The 18,898-nt window shown below is 29.4% G+C and overlaps 1 protein-coding gene across 4 annotated transcripts in view; it reads left to right on the top strand.

The window, feature by feature from the left end:
- LOC126742520 (RNA-binding protein Musashi homolog Rbp6) overlaps nucleotides 1-18,898 on the top strand; it is a 660,776-nt gene that overhangs the window by 225,294 nt on the left and 416,584 nt on the right. Inside the window, exon 1 of one of the 4 annotated variants that reach the window (XM_050449170.1) lies at nucleotides 5,479-5,540. The exons of the other annotated variants lie outside the window; for them this stretch is intronic. Coding sequence (XP_050305127.1) covers nucleotides 5,539-5,540 — 2 coding nt within the window. The 5' untranslated portion in view covers nucleotides 5,479-5,538. Of the gene's footprint in view, nucleotides 1-5,478; nucleotides 5,541-18,898 lie in introns of those variants that run through there. 4 annotated transcript variants of the gene reach the window in all.

The following is an 18,898-nucleotide window of genomic DNA, read 5'->3' as shown; positions in this document are numbered from 1 at the left end:
CGTTAATACAATAAATTGACTAATTTTTTCAGTAGCTATATATTTAAAATAATAAAATAATTATTTATTACGATTAATTAAAAACCTATTGACTCTTCTGATTCGAATCTTGGTAATGATTTTAAGGGTTTAACGACATGAAAGTAGTAAAACGTTTTAGTTTTTTTTGCTGGTAAAATTAATAAAAGTAATTATTCTTGGCCCTGTTAGGAATATATCAATATTTTCTTTTAATTAAGTGAAGAGAGATAAGCACATTATTTCTATAAATAGTTTTTGCGTTTATTTAATAAGTTCTTGGCAGTCGTCTTAAAATCAGTAATTTTTTCCCCTAGCTATAAGTTGAAAATGACAACTTATATCACATCAACTTTTAATAAAGTGAAAATAAATGACCACTTTAATAATAAAAGAGAATAGTTCCGGTTACTAAATTTATCATATATTAATTGATTCTTCCCATATCCATAAGTTAAAGATGATTAAACATGATTTTTAAAGAATCATTCAAAACCTATTGAGTTGAGATAATAAAATATTAATCTCGATATGGATTTTAAGGAATTATTGACCATAAATCAATAAAAAAAAATTATATTGATAAAAATACGTTTAAAATCTGATCGACTTCAGTGTGATAAGGAGCAAAAAATATTTAAAGTATTGATCCATTTTATTTTTAGTTAATTAATGAATTTTTGTTTAAGAAACTATTTAATCTCTTCCAGAAATACGAGACTTTTTTCATGTGCCTATTATTCTCTGAAGAACTAGTATTATTTGCATTAATCTCTTTTGCCTTTTCTAATACCTCTATTTCTTGATTCTCTTCTTCTAGCACAATTGAGTCACAATTTATAGACTCGACTACATTGTGGTCGTAATTTTTGAATACTATAAAGATGATTTTTCTAGCTTGAATCCTTTGATTTAATCATCTTTTTGTTATTCTCTGGCTTTTTTAAAATGATCTCTTAATATCTTTTTATCACTTTCTATTGGAAATTGTCGTTTTTTTAATAGTTTTCTAACTCAAACTCGATTTAGTTTTAATTTTCACTTTGTATTAACTTAAACAGTTCAGTAACAGTTGTCGGCTTCTCCATTAGTGCAATTAAGTAATGTTTTGTGTAGGTACTGTCAAACAATGTTACATATACTTTTTCCAGGAAAAAAATTGTTATTTAAGTTTTATTAGAGCTTTAAAAAAAATCAGACTACTATAAATTATGTCGAAACCAGAAAGTTTAGTAAAATAAATAACTAACTACTTATCACCCAGCTAAATACTTTTACAATTTATTAAAAGCTCTTCAAGCAATTAAGCCAATAAAATATGATGCAGAAAACCCTCTACAATAAATCCCTATAAAATTGCCAATTTTCACCAAAAAAAGGCGGCGTTAGAAATCCCGCAAACAATGATCCCGCAATCGTTGTATGGCGTTCAATGCGTCTATACCCTTAAAAAATACCGGGACAAAACGTCCTGTACAATGGACGAGCGAGCGTAGCGTTCCACAAAAAGTGCGGTCATTAAATTCTTCGGCGAAAAAAATGTGAAATAATAGAGCGATATCTCATTTATCATTCGAAGTTGCAAGAGGTCTTCCATTGACAGAAAAGCAATTAAAAGGGGGAGCGGAACTGTTGTGCTTTGATAGGTATCGAAATAAAACTAATGATGGCGCCACTTTTCCCGTTTATCTTCATTATTGTTTCCTAACAATACTTCGGGAACTAGGTTTGATAGTGAAACTTTTCAGTCAATATTTGACTATTTGATCATTTGTTTCAGATTAGCTTTTTAACTTTTATATATATATATAATATATATATAATATATATATATAATATATATTATATATATATATATTATTTTTATATATATTATATATATTTATTTGTTAATCAATTAAGCTTTTTATCATTATTATAGATGCCATTTTTATTAATTGTTAGTCGTTTTAACCTTTTGACCTTGTCGGAAGCACTATATCTATAAGATGTATTATTGAAACCCCTTAATTTGTGCAAGTAATTTTAATACCTTTTGTAATTTAACAATTTGAATCTATATCTTATAAGTTTCCTTGTTTTTTTTAAAGTATCCTTGATAACGGACATGTTATATGTCCGAAACATGTCGGATTATTAATTTTTAAATAAATTTAGTGAAGGATGACCGAAGTATTGATATATACATATATATATAAAGTTACTAAGACGAAAAATGATGGAGGCACTTTTAAATGTAAGGGTCTCTGGAAAAGTGGATGCGTATGTACAGATCAGATTAGTGTGTAAGAGGGTTCAAAGATTTTTTGAGCGGCTTGTTAGAGACTTTTTCAGACTAATCCCGAAAAAGGTGCCTGCATAAAAAGGTCTAACCTCGATTTTCGAGTGTGTAAATAACGGAGACCCCGAGAGTTTCTGGAACGAGTTAGGATCATTTTTTATGAGAATGTATCCCTTTTTACGTCACTAAATAAAGGAGAGATAATAAATTAACAAAAAAAAATGAAATATAAAGGAAAAATACAAAAGTTAACATTGGAATTAAAATTGGTTATACCTTGTATTGTGTATATACACAACAATAATTACATAACTTAAATTTAACTATATAGGAATAGGAATTAACTAATATTTTAGACGACATGATTGAGTGATCAATATATTGACATAAGACTTTAAAGCCAGTGAAGTTGTTAATTATTAATTGATCATTAAATTCCTACGTACTGTAGATGGATATATCTTTATACAATTAGGAGTAGTAATTATAGTCTTATCTTTAACATTTATACACATATTAGTATAAGAATATATAATAATAATATTTAAGGAAATGAAAAAAAGGATGGTTTGAGATGATAAGCCTAACTCTTCCATCTTCCGGTTTTACTAGATTAAAACTATTTTAAAATACTTTTAAAATTTGTGCTAAAACCCATTTCTTAAGGTGTGTTAAAATAGCTGGACTGATTAATTAATTAATTACATTTTATTTTCTTGTCGTTTTCTTTTTCTTCCTTCTTTTTTAAATGCTTTGGACAAAATTAAATAAGGTTTGCTTGTAAATTAAAATATTAACTAATATTAGTTTAATATGTTAAGCTTAAAATCTGTTTTAACAACAGTTCCACCGATTACTTTGAATGTTTTTGCTGCAAATTATAAAAGTCTCAGGTTTTTAATATTCCCGGTATCATCCTAAAATTGTACTTTATCCAAATACGTATGAAAACGTTTATTTTTTAATAATTCTTTGTTTATTTTTAAACTGCATCCAGGATATATATAAAAGGTAAAATCTCGACTTTTTGGCCAGTATTTTGGACATATCCTTGTCTCCGTTCCTTAATATCATTGGTATTATTCTAAAATTGTGCTTTTCTATTGCAATTCATTCAATTACGTAGGAAAATTCTCATTTTATAATAACTCCGCGCTTATTTTTAAACTGCATCCAGGATATATGCCCCAGAAAAGGCAAAATCTCGATCTTTTGGCCAGTTTTTCCAACATATCCCCATCTCAGTTCTTAAATATCATTGGTATCGCTCTAAAATTATGTTTTTCTATTGCATTTTATCCAACTACGTACAAAAATACTCATATTATAATAAATTCTTTGCTTATTCTTAATCTGCGTCCAGTATATATGCCTCAGAAGGGACAAAATCTCGACTTTTTGGCCAGTTTTTCGAACATATCACTGTCTCAGTTCTCTAATATCCTCGATATCATTCTAAAATTGTATTTTTTTATTGTGGCTTATCCAATTACATAGGAAAACACTTATTGCATAATAATTCTTTGCTTATTTTTAAGTACGTCCAGGATGTAGGCCTCAGAAGAGGCAAAATCTCGACCCTTTGGCCAGTTTTTCGAACATATCCCTGTCTCAGTTCCTTAATATCGTTGGTATCATTCTAAAATTATGCTTTTCTATTGCAGTTTATCCAATTACGTAGGAAACCTTTAATTTTTATAATAATTATTTGCTTATTTTTAAAGTGCGTCCAGGATATAGGTCTCAGAAGAGGCAAAATCTCAACTTTTGACCGGTTTTTCAGATATATTTCTGTCTCAGTTCTCACTACTCATCTAATTCTTGATCTGGCCCAGACTCCTTTGCACCTTTAATATATTTGTCCTTTCTGTAATACCGAATTTTAGGTTTGTTCTCACAGCAGTAAGAAACAAGTTTTCGACAAATAAACATGCGCAATAGAGTAAAACGCGTTCGCACAGAAACTTCTGATCGGTTTCAAATCAAAAATTTTATGTTCTTACACAAATTTCTGATTGTCATCTGATAAGTCAGCAAAGTATCAGAATTCGTGTAGCCAGTCAACGCCGATCTTCGGAATATGAAGATAACCTCTAAATTGTTGTTTGTATTTTGTCGTTTTGTATAGTCTCTGATATTTTTGTTTTTAGTTTTGAAAAATTGTATTTTAAATAGTTGGATTAGTCTAAAAATATACATTAAGAAAATTGGCGATTTAGAATCTTTGGAAGAATCTAATCAAAAATTTGTTGATCCGAGTTATGTTGATTCCCAGACTTTTAAAGAAGATTTACTTGAAGAACGGATAAGGCCCAAAAATCAACACTTTTTAATGAAACTGTGTCCCAATTTAATAGAATAGAATTTCTCGACCATTTTAGAGTAAGCCCTGAAGTAGCAAATAATTACACAATCTGAAACTCTAATAATAATATACAGCTATTTTAGGCTTGTATTATAATTTTTTTTTGTTTATTGGTTATTATTTATTGGTTCACTGGCATAAAAAGTGAGGTTATTTTTCTTCTCCACTCAACCCGTATTGCTTTATTTACTACATGAGAAGAGGAATTAACCACTAGTTTATAAGACATGATCGACATACTGACCAAAATCAAGGATGCCCGGCGAGTCATTCAGCTGACAACTATGACTGATTAAGGCCTTATTCACAATATTATACGTTGGAATCATTGGTAGTAAAAAAAATAAACATGTTCACACATACAACTATTGGGGTATATATTATATCTGACCGCACAATTTTATCATAGACTTAGGAGGAGTTTTAACCTTGAAACCAATATCCTCAAACCAACTAATCTATTTATACCATTCAAGGATTTCCAAAGTAAGTTAAACAAATAGATTAGGATACACCCCAGTGGATAAATATGTATATAGGTCCTTTTTTGACTGGCACATAACAGGGCTTATCCATTTGTTTAATAGCAACGCGACAGACGATCTGATGTAGGATCACGTCTCCCGTCATTACCGAAACAAGGCGTTTTTCAATAAATTAAACATAGAATCTATTTTGAAGCCGTCGTATATCTCGAATGCAAAACGAAAACACATTTGGTCTATTGTTATGTTAAGCCACAATGTTGAATTGATAAACGCGTTTCTATTCTCCGTGTTCCGGGATACGTTCTCTCAAGGCTTGTAATTATTCAGATGTCAAACGGTTTGACTGGAGAAAATGTCTGATAGAATGATTACGAAATTGAGGAATTATGTCAGTTTAAATTTTGATTTTCGTTAGTCGTAAAGTAATTGGAATTGATTCTATTATTCCTAAAGTGTCATATTCATTTGTCAAGTTTTTGGTATATAAGACCAAGAATTTATAGTAGATTGCTGGATGGATCTGAACTTTTTGATAATGTCAACTCGAATTAGGCATTTAAGTACTAGTTAAAAAGATGGCTTATAATTATTATTATTCCATTAGTATTTGCTTATTTCATAATTTGCTAAATTAAAACTTTAAATAACTGAAATGCATTAAGTACGGGAATCACATCCATTTAAGTTATGCATTTTTAAAATTATATATTTTATAGTAGAAAATGGTCAATATTCACAAATTTTTATAGAGAAATTTTCGGTAGGTCTATGCATCTCTATTGTCACCGAACAGATATTCATCCCTGTCTTTTTTGTATTTCTTAACTCTATATAAGTTAAAGATAATAAATGTGTGCGAATTTATTTACTTTATAAGGAACATATTGAATAATTGTTTAAAATTTGCTTTAATAACAAAATGGTTGCATTATGTGCCATTAAGTTATGCATGTAATTTTGATTTTTGTCAGTCCTAAGGTAACTGGGAATAATACAATTGTTCCTAAAATCTTATAGTAATCCATCAAGTTAAATAAGGTTTATTTTATGTACGATAGAAAATTTAAGTTTGTCATATCTATTTAAATTAGGTGTTTATAAAATTATATGATTTCATAGTAGCAGATGGTTAATATTGAAATATTTTTCTACACAAATTTTCGATATCTCTTAAGTGTGTCAAAAATAATTAAATACTTGCTAAGTTATCTATTATATGAAGAGTACCTTGAATAATTGCTTATAATTAATTTTAATCGCTTGAATTTAACTTAATTAAAAAATGGCTGAATTATTTCCTATTGAGTTATGCATATAATGTTAATTTTAGTTTGTCATAAAATAATTGGGAATTAATTAAAGTAATTGGTATTAGTTAAGTAAGGATCATTTTTTATATTTTAATATTAAATTAAAATAATTTAAATAACCAACGATTTCTCTTAATTTTCTATACGTCAGGTTTTTGCATCTCTGTTGTCACTAAACAAATGCTCATTTCTTTCTTTTTTTCGAATTTTAACCACAAATCTGTTAAAAATAATAAAATGTTTGCAGAGTTATTGAAATTGAATAATCGCTTATAAGGAATTTTTCACCAGTTGATTTTGACTTAGTTACAAAAAGGTTGCATTATGTCCTTTTAAGTTATGCATGTACATTTGATGTTTATCAACAATGCCAAGTGGAGCAATGCCAGGTCTTATATCAATTTATCAAGTTTGATAAAGTTCATTTAAAATACCAAATAATTAATTTAAAATAATAAGTAACCGAAAGAAAAGACATATAAGAGAAGTGAATAATAAATAAGTGAGCCATATCTATTTAAGTTATGCATTAAAATTATATAGTTTTATAGTAGCAGATACTGAAATTTTACACTGTTATTTTTTCTGCGTTAGGTCTTTTTTCATACCACGCAAATGCTTATCGCTTCTTTTTTTTCTGGCAATATATCAAAAATAACTAAAGGTGTGCAAATTTTCTTAATAGTCCATTCTGAGTTAATAATATTAAGGTAGGTGCATCGGATTCTATTAACCTATGCAAGGACTTAATCTTTTATGACCAGTTTCTGCAATTCAACCCATTTATTTGCCAATTAACAAAAATGGTTGTCGGAATTCCTTATTCACCCTAATAATACCAAATCCATTATTCTAACCTATATAAGTGCAGGTATACTTTGAAATTGCGTGTGCTGATATATGCGTAACCCTACGCAATCACGCACACGCAATTATAAAGGTGCGCGAATTTCCATTAAGGGCATTACATTGTAAATATTTACACACGTGTTTTAAGCGACAAGAGTGCGTGGTTTTATGTTGTTTAACTCGCTTAATGTGGTCATATCGTTTATTTTAAAGATAAGGTCAATGGAAATTGGAATTTTAAGGGAAATCTGATTTACAAGTTTCAAAAAACAAAGTTTAAGAATGGATTGTGTATGTGTTAAAATTTTATGAATTAAATGCAATACTAAGGACGACAAAGACTCACTAGACGTGCTTAAAAAGTTAAATGTCAAATTATAAATTTATGTTCACAGGTTTAAATGTTGTCCATTGATGGAACAAAAAATCATTTTTATCACAAATAGTAATGTTCTCCAGGACTTTTTACTAAGAATTCAATAAACTGTAAAATACAACGTACTGGCCAACTTTTTTAACATTCAATGGTTTATACAATATTTCTCGTGAAACTAAATGTTCTAAAGGTCTCATCTGACAACGTCGTATCCATTTTGGCGCAACATATAGACTCGACGATATTAATCTCGTATGGCCCCCACAATCGGTGATCAACTTGAGCTCTGTTGGCCATCAATACGCTGACAATACGTTAAATTTAAGCTGGTCCTGCATGCAGGTAGGGAGTGCGATTTATTCCCGCCATTTTCCATAGCGCAATAATCTAAAATGTGTCCTACACCTGGATATGGGTTGGGCAAAAGCCAATTACACCCCTTTGGCACAAATAATGTTTGAACTGGTGCCAAAAACTATACTCGTTCGAATCGTATCTTTCACCGTTTTGCTTCTATTGTAACTAAATATGGTTTAGTTATGAAGGTTGTATAATATGGTTTCGTAATGAATATCTTGAAATAAGTCGTGACAACAATATGATTTATTTAAAATATTGCTACAGAATTTATTTCTCCTTAAGAAACTTCGTATTACTCATTATTACAAATATGCAACGTATTTTCATTACTGCGTTCATCTCCTTTATTGAACAAGAATTCGAGCATCTGCTAGCTGCAGATATATAATACTTCAGTCCAATAGTTAATTTAGGGATACAAGATTAATATCGGATGCCATATTGAAATAACAACTATTTCAATACAACTCCAAATCGAAACTGGACTACCAGGTGGCAGTTTCACATTCTATGACCGTAATAAGATTAAACAAGTCAATTGAATTGTTATTGCTATGGCTGCAATTGCTGCTTTCGAAAGTACCTTCTTTTCCCATCTTATATGTAAAATTTTTACAAAACAAGCAAACTTAATGATCCCAAAGAGCGAGAAACCAAAGATTTTGTAATTATAGTAGTTAAACTGGAAAATAAGGATTTACCTCGACGATCAAGCTTGCCAAGTGTAGTTGTTAGGTTTCCTAAAGGAATAAGGTAACAACGCTCGAATAGAATATTTTGCCAGAAAATTATAATGTAAGAAATTGTTCTGCACGAATTCCTATTGTCTCGCCGTTTATATACCGCCTTAAATTGACTCCAAAACGTACCGAAAATTGCTTTCTGTTTCGCGAGCGGAGAATCTAAACGACTTACTTAGGAGTTGGCTTGAAAAACTTTAATCGAATTAATAACACGCTTTGCTGTGCTATTTAAAAGCTTTAAGGTCCCGCTAAACCGATAAAGTTTTTAAGTGTTTGATTAAATTTATTCTTCCAACGGAACTATTCGGGTTTACCTTTCCGTGAAATTCTTTTGTTATTTTCGTAAAACAGCTGAAAATTTGCGGTTCTTTCCAACTTGGTTGTTGGAGGATTAGCGGAGATTTTTAATTAAACGAGGCAATGCAGAAATATGTGAAAATGGCGTACAAAAATAATATTTACAAGAAAAAAACAAATTTTGGAAGTTGGTATTGACGGATGATTGGTTAGAATAAATTATTGATATGTCATCAAATTAGTTAATTTGCATTTATTTGGCGATTGGATTAAAAAGAATGATCTTTATTTAATTAATTTACTCAATAATTGGCACGGACATTATAATCAGATATATACAGGGTATAAATAAATAGATGCGTAAAAGTTCAGGGGTTGACTCTTGGGTAAATTTTAAGAAACTGAGGCCACAATTTTTTTTATTTAATTTTTTTAAATAAATTTAATGTTTTTTAATTTTTTCTTTTAATTTTTTTATTTGTACCAGTTATGTTCGTGTAAGGTTTAAACTAAATATTTTTGATGAAAAATATGGTACGCCACTTTTCTGAGCAAACTTGATCTCTTGACTTTCTTTTGTCCGAGGTTGCGTATTCGATTAAAAAAATTAAATTCATCTACCTAAATGTATTACGTGTTTATTGTTAATATTTAGATGTGATTCTAATTTTTGTTTTAAACTAAATGAAAGCAAAATTTATTAAATAATTATAAAAAATATGGAAAAAGACCACCCTCTGCCATTATCCAAGTCTAAACGTCGCCGCATTTGTCGACGAATCTGATAAAAAACTCCGGGCGAATCTTGAATTACGGCACATGAATTAATTATTCGAGTTCTCAAGTCATCAATATCCAGTACTGGACACTGATACCTAAAATAAAAAAAAATTAGTGAGCCTTAAAAAATGATTTTGATGCATAGAAAATGCATACCAAAAATTACTAAAATATTTACAGGGGTTTCAAAGGTATTGTAAAAAAACACATTTTTCTGAATTTTTTCGCATCTATTTATTTACACCCTGTTTGCTATGCAGGGTGTCAATAATCAATGTGTTTATTGCAATTAAAAATACAAAATATTTAATATCTGCTATAAATCCTAATTTCTACAAAAAATAAGTTTTTTAATAAGAAAAATGTAAAATAAAAAAATGCATGTATGTACAACGTATTGTAGAAGCAGGACACATTTGTGCTTCCTCAACATACTGTAAAATGGGATGTAGTAGTGCGTAAAGATCATTTTTAATTAATTAGATTATGATGCAGAAACTTAAACGTTTTTTTTAACACTAAATTAGAGAAATCTATGCAATTTTAAGTACTAAAAGCTAATATCTTATGCGATCCAAACATTAGTAAGAAAATAAAATGGTGATATATAAAAATCGAATTCTCAGTTTTATATTCCTACCTCAGTTTAAAAATTAGAAGAGGATGAGAATAAAGTGATGATTTTTGAATATAATTAGCTACTTTACGAGAGAAAAACACTATTCCCAAGCAATCCAAACACTATTGTGAAAATTAAATTAGTATATATAAAATTGTGGAAAACTCGAATTCTCATTTACATGTACCTATCTCAGTCTAAAAATTAGAAGAGGATGAAAATAAAATAATGTTTTTCGAGTATAATTCGCTACTTTACAAGAGAAAAATACTATTTCCAGGCAATCCAAACACTATTAAGAAAATTAAACGATGATATAGAAAATTGTGAAAAACCTGAATTCTTATTTGTATATGTCTATCTCAGATTAAAAATTATAAGAAGATAGGAATAAAGTAAAATTTCCTTGCCTTTTGAGAAAGCAATAAACTTTTCTGCTTCTACCAGCAAATACAAGACTGCAACTAAACCAATATTTTATTGCATTGAATTGTATTTGAATAATTTTCCACGTTGTAACAAATCAGAATACCCAATAACTCCCATCGCCTACGAAAGCACTTAAACCGGCCGAAAATTTAATTCTATAATGGAACGGGAAGAAAAAATCTTCGCATCGACTACCACCGCTTAACGCATATTGTCGGAAAGCGAAACCGCTATTACAGTATACCGGCAGCGAGTTCGGGCGTGGATAAATAGGAAATCGGATTTGGCCTGTCAAGACATCGACGCCTGATTGATTGATTACGCCGCGGATAAATCGATCCGGCCGGATTAACCTTAATGGTCTGAGGAGTGTCCGTTAGAGCCGCAATGCTCTATTTCGGAGCCTCTTTACACACGCCCTGTGCCCTTAGATTAACGCACCTGTATTGATAAGGTTTTGATGGGTAAGGGTCGATGTTATTGGGTATAAGAACAAAAAGGTATTATTTGACTGATTTTTTGATTATGATATAGGTTTTTGAATAAGTTGATTCAATGCAAGATTGGGGGCCACATGGCAGCATCTTATGCTGGGTGAGTTGAGCAGGCAATATATTTACGTGGGTCTTGAGGAGGATTATAAGAGATTTAGATTCATCTACAGAAAGGGCATTTAGGAAGACCAAGTCAATTCAGATGATACCCTAATAAAAAAACTCCGATAATCCATCCGAGATAATATGAACCATCATAAATGCTTACAGAAAGACATCTAGAAAAGAGAGCTAATCCAGTACCGTAATGGCAGATGTGTTTAACAATTTTTCTTTTTCAAACATTGCATTGCATTTCGTTGATGTTTTTGATCTCAATAAAATTGTAAAGGAATCTTAAACCATTGACTTAATAAATTTCCATATAAAAGAAAACACCATTTTGATAATAGAATCACTTACTACTCAAGGTGTTATAGATATGGTGCCATGTATTTTTGATTCTTTTAACAGCTAAAAATCTTTATTGTTTTGTGACCCTAGCAAGGCCTTTGACCGTGTCTCACATAATATCCTTATATGCAAACTCAAAAAATACTTTTACAGTTCTGCAAGTTTTCATTGGTGAGATCAAGTGTGGTCACTGTAGAGATGTCACAAGTTCAGTATTTAGGCTTATACTTTTTCTAACTTTCTGTATGATGATGCTATGAAGGTTTTATTGTGGCTACAGAGAGTTCTGGCTTGCAGTCAACGTTTGAATGTTAAAAACATAAGCAAGGGATAATAACAGGGTCACTGAACGCTTTTTATCAGATGCTAAGTTCCTGAAAGTTAATTTTGATTCTAGACTGCTTCGGGTGCACATTGACTCAGTGGTATGTGGACTGAAGAGCAGTTCATATCTGTTGTAGAAAATTGTGTGTCTCTAGGTACAATAAGAGCAGCATACTTGACTGTAAGAGACATTCTACACAATCAGAAAGAATTTTCAGGCTTCAGAGAAAGAGAATGGGCTACAAGGAAGACTGTATTAAAGCATTTGTGAATTTGCAGATGTGCAAATATGGAGGTTTTAAAGAACCTGATACATGTACAAAATAATTATGTGTTTCACGAGGATTTTGATCATTATGATACTTGATAAAGAAGAAGCCTGTTACCAAATTACTGTCTCAAAATATCGCATTAAGTTTTAAGGGGCCATAATGTCTTAATGCGCATCCTATTTCTGTGACGGAGCTACCAAATCATTTAAAAAATATGTTGTAAATGTACAAATCAAATAATCGTCACCTAAATTTTTATACTTAATTTTGAAAAAATTTTATTGTAAATAATTGTATTATCTGAGTTGATATTTTCCTTGTATTTCTATTTTATATTTGACCTATGTAAACCATTATTGTGTATCACCATTAATAAAATTATTGATTATTGACAAATAATTAACACTGTTTATATTTGCTCTCTAAATAAACTAATAATTACTATAGTTCTACATATACGAGATGTTCCATTTAAGGTGAATATAAGCCAATATCTTGGTAGTTTATTGAACGGAATTTTTCTTTAATCGTCATAAATGTGTCCTGACTAAATGGTCTATAACTATCAAACTTATTTACTCAAAGTGGCTTTTATACCATCAAATTCATCCTCAAGAACGCCACTATTTTATCGTAAAAAAATATGAAAATATTTCCGGTAGTTCTCAAGTTATGACCAAAAAAGTTCGCTTAAAAAGTAAAAAAATCATTATTTGGTTTTAAGCTCTTCAAATGTCATGGCTCTTGTACCTTGGATGTCAAAATTGCCTTTAACTAAAAATGTGTTTATATAATACAAATTTTTTAAAAAATAATTGGACTTGCTTATGTGTAATTCTTCTGACAATATTCTAATTATTTTATAGAAATATTTGCAATAAAAGTCAAAAATTGATTAGAAAAATCAACAAAAAAAGAGGTCAAACCAGTAATATCCTAACAATCCAAATTCAGAGAAACGTTTCTATCCTCAAATATATCCTCAAGAAACCTGCTATTTTTTATTGAACAAAGTATGAAAATATTTCTAGTGGTTCTCAACTTACGACCAAAAATGTTTATTCAAATTTGGTGGCTCTTGGATCTTGGATGAGAAAATTGTCGCTAACTTAACACGTTTTTGAGATATAAAAAATGTTTATATATAGAATTGTTTCAAAAAAATTAAAATTAAGCTTTTTATATGTAATTCTTTTAAAAATAGTCTAATTATTTCATAGAAATATTTACATTTAAATTGAGAAATTGGTAGAAAAATTAGCAAACACAAGTGATCCAACCAAAAATGCCCTTTTGATTTAAATGTAAAGAACGTATTGATATTTTTACACTCATTCATTCTCAAGAATTTCACTATTTTGTCTTGAAATAATTATTAAAATATTCCTAGTGGTTCTTAAGTTACAATAAAAAATATGCGTTAAAAAATGAAAATCATATAATTACAATTAAAAGTGTTAAAATCTAGGCTTATATCTTCATTAAACTACCTTATCTTGATATTGCGACAAAAGGAATAGTTTGTGACTCCCTGGTTCTTTCCTTTTTTAATTATGCTGTTGCATATTTACCATATATTCGGTTTAAGAAAATATGACTGTAAATCTAGTTACATGTCTCAATTATATTGATTAAATATGCAACAACTTTGTAAGTAACAATTTTTTTCTAAATTTCCTACATAGAGTTATTAAATATTTTAAAAAAGAATTTTTTTTAAGTTGATTTTCTTTAACGCACCAACTGCATTTCTGGCAATACAGTTCAACTAATTAGCTTCAATTCCTTACTTAAGAGACTCACTGAGATACATTTTTCAAAAACGCAATCAGTTATTTTATTTACGTTCTAGAGTTAACGCTGGATAAAGGATGAAATCCAAAGTGACGATTATAATCATGTCAATTTTATTGGCCATTTCCATATACTAACATTCAAGTTAATGCTAAGTAGCAAACCATACTTTAGAGCTCAATGATCTGGTTTAATGGTTATGTCAATAGATTCAGCAGTAATATCGGATGCTCTTTAATATTTCCTAGTTAACGATTATTTAATCCTCTTGGACATTTCCCTAATGGGTGATTGTATGAGATGAAAATTTTCATTTTATATTTCAGAGCATGACAATACTCTTTTTTTCACTTAAATATAATACTGAGCTGGCCAACATTCTCCGTTCAGGATAAACAATATAATCTCCTTCAACGCTTTGAAGTTACCGATCTTTTAATTAAAATAGAATCAAACATTCATGCTGTTTTAATGCCTTGCTACCACAGAACTAAAACAATTACTTTACTGCCAGTCAATATACTACTAAATCTCCTTTTACGTCATAAAACTTAATCCCGACTAGCTTTTCTGGTCAGCAAAATCGAACAGTATGGCAAGCAAAGCTAGCAATGCCGAACTGAATCACATCAAAGTCACAACCAGTGAAATATGTAATGGAAACATCTGCTACTGACCAGGGCGGACGTTAATTTGGCGGATTGCTTCCAAAGTAATTGGCAATATACGAATTCGGCTAGTCCCTATTGACCCGAAACCTCAGGCGGCCTGTAAAATTTCGTTTTTAAAATCCGCAATCTCTAACTCCACTCCCGAACTGATATAACTCGATTATTTTCGAAGCCCATGCTTTCAGACATGATTAAGTTTCTCGCTAGATCCATGGTTAATTGTTATGAGTAATTTTTTGCAATTTATAGACAAATACAAGGAATTTTTCGAACAAAGTCTTAGATTCTTTTTTTTAGTAAAACCATCAAAATCCAATTAAATCAAACTTAATAAAGATAATTAGAAATCGGGGATTTTAAAAATAGATTCAACAGCTGCGAAACCGATTCCTTCTTACTTCTTTAAAAGATCTTTAGCAAGGAATATGCAAAAAAGGCGATCGAGAAATTCGATAGCCAACGAGATTTTAATCGAGTTAAAAAAAAATACCATACCCTATTGAGTTATGCACGGCATAATTTTATGATTAGTCTTAGGGCAATTTAAATATATTTTAGAAGTGGGTTCTTAAACATGGGAAAGAAGAGTACATAATTATGTTGTGTTTATTTATTTATATTTAGTTTTAACGACAAATATTACAAATAATTATGAGGAAGATGATCACTTGTCACCAGATAAAAAGTTCTGATCTTTCTATTGGCTATCTTCTACTTTTTCTTCTTCTTCTTCTTGCTGTTTTATTAATAAATATACGAAGAAAGCCAGCGAATATTACTTCTACATATATTTTTCTGCAGGGAAAATTTCTTTCACTATTGGGGCTTGACTATGGAGTTAAAGGGATCTGTTTATCTATTTAAATATGTTTATCTATACTTAGTAAGTTACTAACTTTTCCTTAGTTTTTATAGTTATCATTATATACTCTATTATTTCATTATTTGAGTTTGTAGTTGTCTTCTTTTTCTATTTATTTACGAGAATTATTAGTTTTTCATGTAATTTGTTTAAGACTGGGCATGATAAATAAATAGGAAAAACTTTTTTTTATTAACAGAATTAGGAATCAACTGGTTCTTGATGATAGAGTTTAATAGGTCCGAATTACCTTTAATAAAATTAAGGGAAAAAACCTTTTTTTATTAACAGCTTGTTTGAATTAACTTTAATAAAACTAAGTTCTGGCCTTTTTTATTTTCTTGACAACTTCGTCTTTTTCATTTTCTCTTTTTATTAATGCCATGTCAAAAGATTTTTTTTTCATTTAATTTTCTCCAAGATTAGTGATGAGGAATAAATGGAAAAAACGTTTTTCACTGAAAGCTTGATAAAAAATCTATTGGTTCCTAATTTTAGAGTTAAACTCTAAGGAAACTAAGTAAAATGCTAACGTATTAATATTTTATTGACAATTTGTTTTTCTTCTTCTACTCCTTCTATTAATGCCTTAACACGAATTGTTTTTTCTTGTTTTAATGAGGTGCCTATTCTTCTTCTTCTTTTTCCATTCATGCATTAACAAGAAACATTATTTTTGCATAAAATTTTCAAAAACTTTTTGAATTAGATGTTTGATGAGAATCTATTGGTTCTTGACCATAGTAGTACATGGTCTCGATCAATGGAGTAGTGACAATTTCTTCTACTTCTTATATACGATCACCGACTCTTTAAGTCTTTAATATGAACTCTTTTAAATGTCATTGTGATTCTTAGAGGTGAAGTGTCCTTTGTCGGTCCTATCTATCATTAATTCTATGTAATTTTCTTGTCTTTTCCCCCACTCTCAGTTTCCCTATTTCCAGTATACCAAGGACAGGCACGTGATGAATAAATTTGCATAAAAAATGTGAACTTGATGAATAAATTGTCGATAAAAGAAAATAAGACACTAATGCCTATTCACAGTGTCATAATTATATGATCTCAGGGCCCTTGTCAATGGTGTCTGCTCTGGTAAACTAAAAATACTATAGTCGCCTAATTTTAATTATAATAATGTTGAATGTATCAAATTAAGTTAAAAAATGTGTACGAAGTTTGATACATTTTTTGTCAAGGCAATTTTTAGTCATGGTCATAATCTTTGGTATATACTGATATAAAGTAAGCCCTTTAGCTCATGGAGACAAAAATGTTGACTAAAATAACTTTATATAAATAATTATAATATGTAAAGAATAAATTTAAAAGAATGCTGACTAATGAATTATAAATAGTTCGTCTCTTCTAAATCATATCGTAATAAAAAAATACTGAAAATTCATTAATGCATACTAAAACAAGTGGTGAATAATAAATGCTAGTTATTCAAATTTAAGCAGCATGTTCTTCAAAAATATATTTTTCGTTAACAAATAAAGTTTTGGTTATCTTAAGTTAACTCTCTGATTAAATCAATTAAAAAATATGATTTTTCATAAAAAAAATAAAAAAAAGTGTCATCAAATTCCAATGAGTCAGTCTACCTAAGAACGTAAATTTAATAAATACAATTGTTTAAATTCATGGTATCATGATCATAATTAATAGTGACCAAAGCGTTCAATTTGAAGTGAATTTCTAACATCTCATAATTAATATTTGTTTTTCTAAATAAATCATTTCAAACCACACAGAACCATAATAATTCCTTGAACTTGTGGAATTTTTTTACTATAACTAAATAGTAACTACAGTGGTACAAATTTTCTTGGGAACAAAGTTCTCGAAAAGCAAAAGTAAATTTCCTTAAGAAGGAACAAATAAAACAAAAGGAAAGATAGAGAAAGAAAAATTATAGCTATTTATCATTTGTCTAATACAAAGATCTGCTAATTTCCCCTTTTATTTAGAAAATGCGGAATGCTGATACGGGGGCGGTCGGATTGTATTCATGCTTTAGCAGAATATATAGGGTTCTTAATATATTGCTTTTTTATAGAGTGTATAATAAATAAACTAAGCCTTTACATTTTTTTGGCTTTCTATGGATAATTCGCCTAAATATTTAGCAGGAAGTTATTTTATCCTGCTTAATTTAAACAGCAATTATGCGAGATTTGTAGCTAACCATTTGGCAAAACTACACTAAAACTAAGAAACATATTATCTGAGACGTTATTAACAGAAGGCTGCGAGATAGGAGCCGGGTCTAAGATCCGTCGGAACAATGAATTCGTCCACGAGAAGGGTTTTAACTGCTCCAGACTAAACTTGAACATTATGTTTCGGCGCTAAATAGAACAAAGTTTAAAATCTGCTTTTAAGTGTCGTAGTAATTGTTGGGTATTATGTTGGAAACACTCGCTTTAAACTTCATAAATATACTTAATTGAGTTTCTTGTAGAAAACCTCCTTATTTATCCCTGATACTATTACGATTTTTTAAGAAGAAATGACTCGTAGAGTAACATTTAGTAAGATAGTCCCGTTTTATTATATAGAATTAAATTTAGATCTCGTATGCTTAAATATTAAAAGACTTACCAAGGTGGAATAGTTTTTATGGAGGCTCTTTATTTATTATATTAAAAAAATAAGGGTGTATTTGTTTGAAGTTCTCTATATCGAAAATTTGTAGTTTTCAATATATTTATGCGACAAATAAGAAATTCTGTTTTAAGAAAAATGATAATTTTAATATTTAAGTTTTTCTGGATCTTTTTGCACTATGTCACCGATATTTCACCTATATGTATATTACTGAAAAAATATTTGATCATTTGGTTTTTCTGTTTTTTTTTTCATTTGCAATAATGGTTTCATGGTAATAATTATTGATTTTCCAAAACTCATTTATTTAGGCTCTTGTCTGAATTACACAATTTTTTTTTTGGAAATACTATTTTTTAAATTCTTATTTTTTTTCTTAGGTTTTTCCAAATTCCTTTTTTTTTGTTATTATTATGAAATTTTTTTTGTTATAATTCTTGAAACAATAATTAAAAAAAAAACATTTTGAGAAAATAAATTGCAAGGGATCTAAATTA

Source organism: Anthonomus grandis, chromosome 11 (assembly GCF_022605725.1).
Source record: "Anthonomus grandis grandis chromosome 11, icAntGran1.3, whole genome shotgun sequence".
In the NCBI taxonomy this organism is placed as follows: Eukaryota; Metazoa; Arthropoda; class Insecta; order Coleoptera; family Curculionidae; genus Anthonomus; species Anthonomus grandis.
The sequence above is the reverse complement of the archived record's forward strand: the minus strand, read 5'-3'. Positions and strand labels throughout refer to the sequence as shown.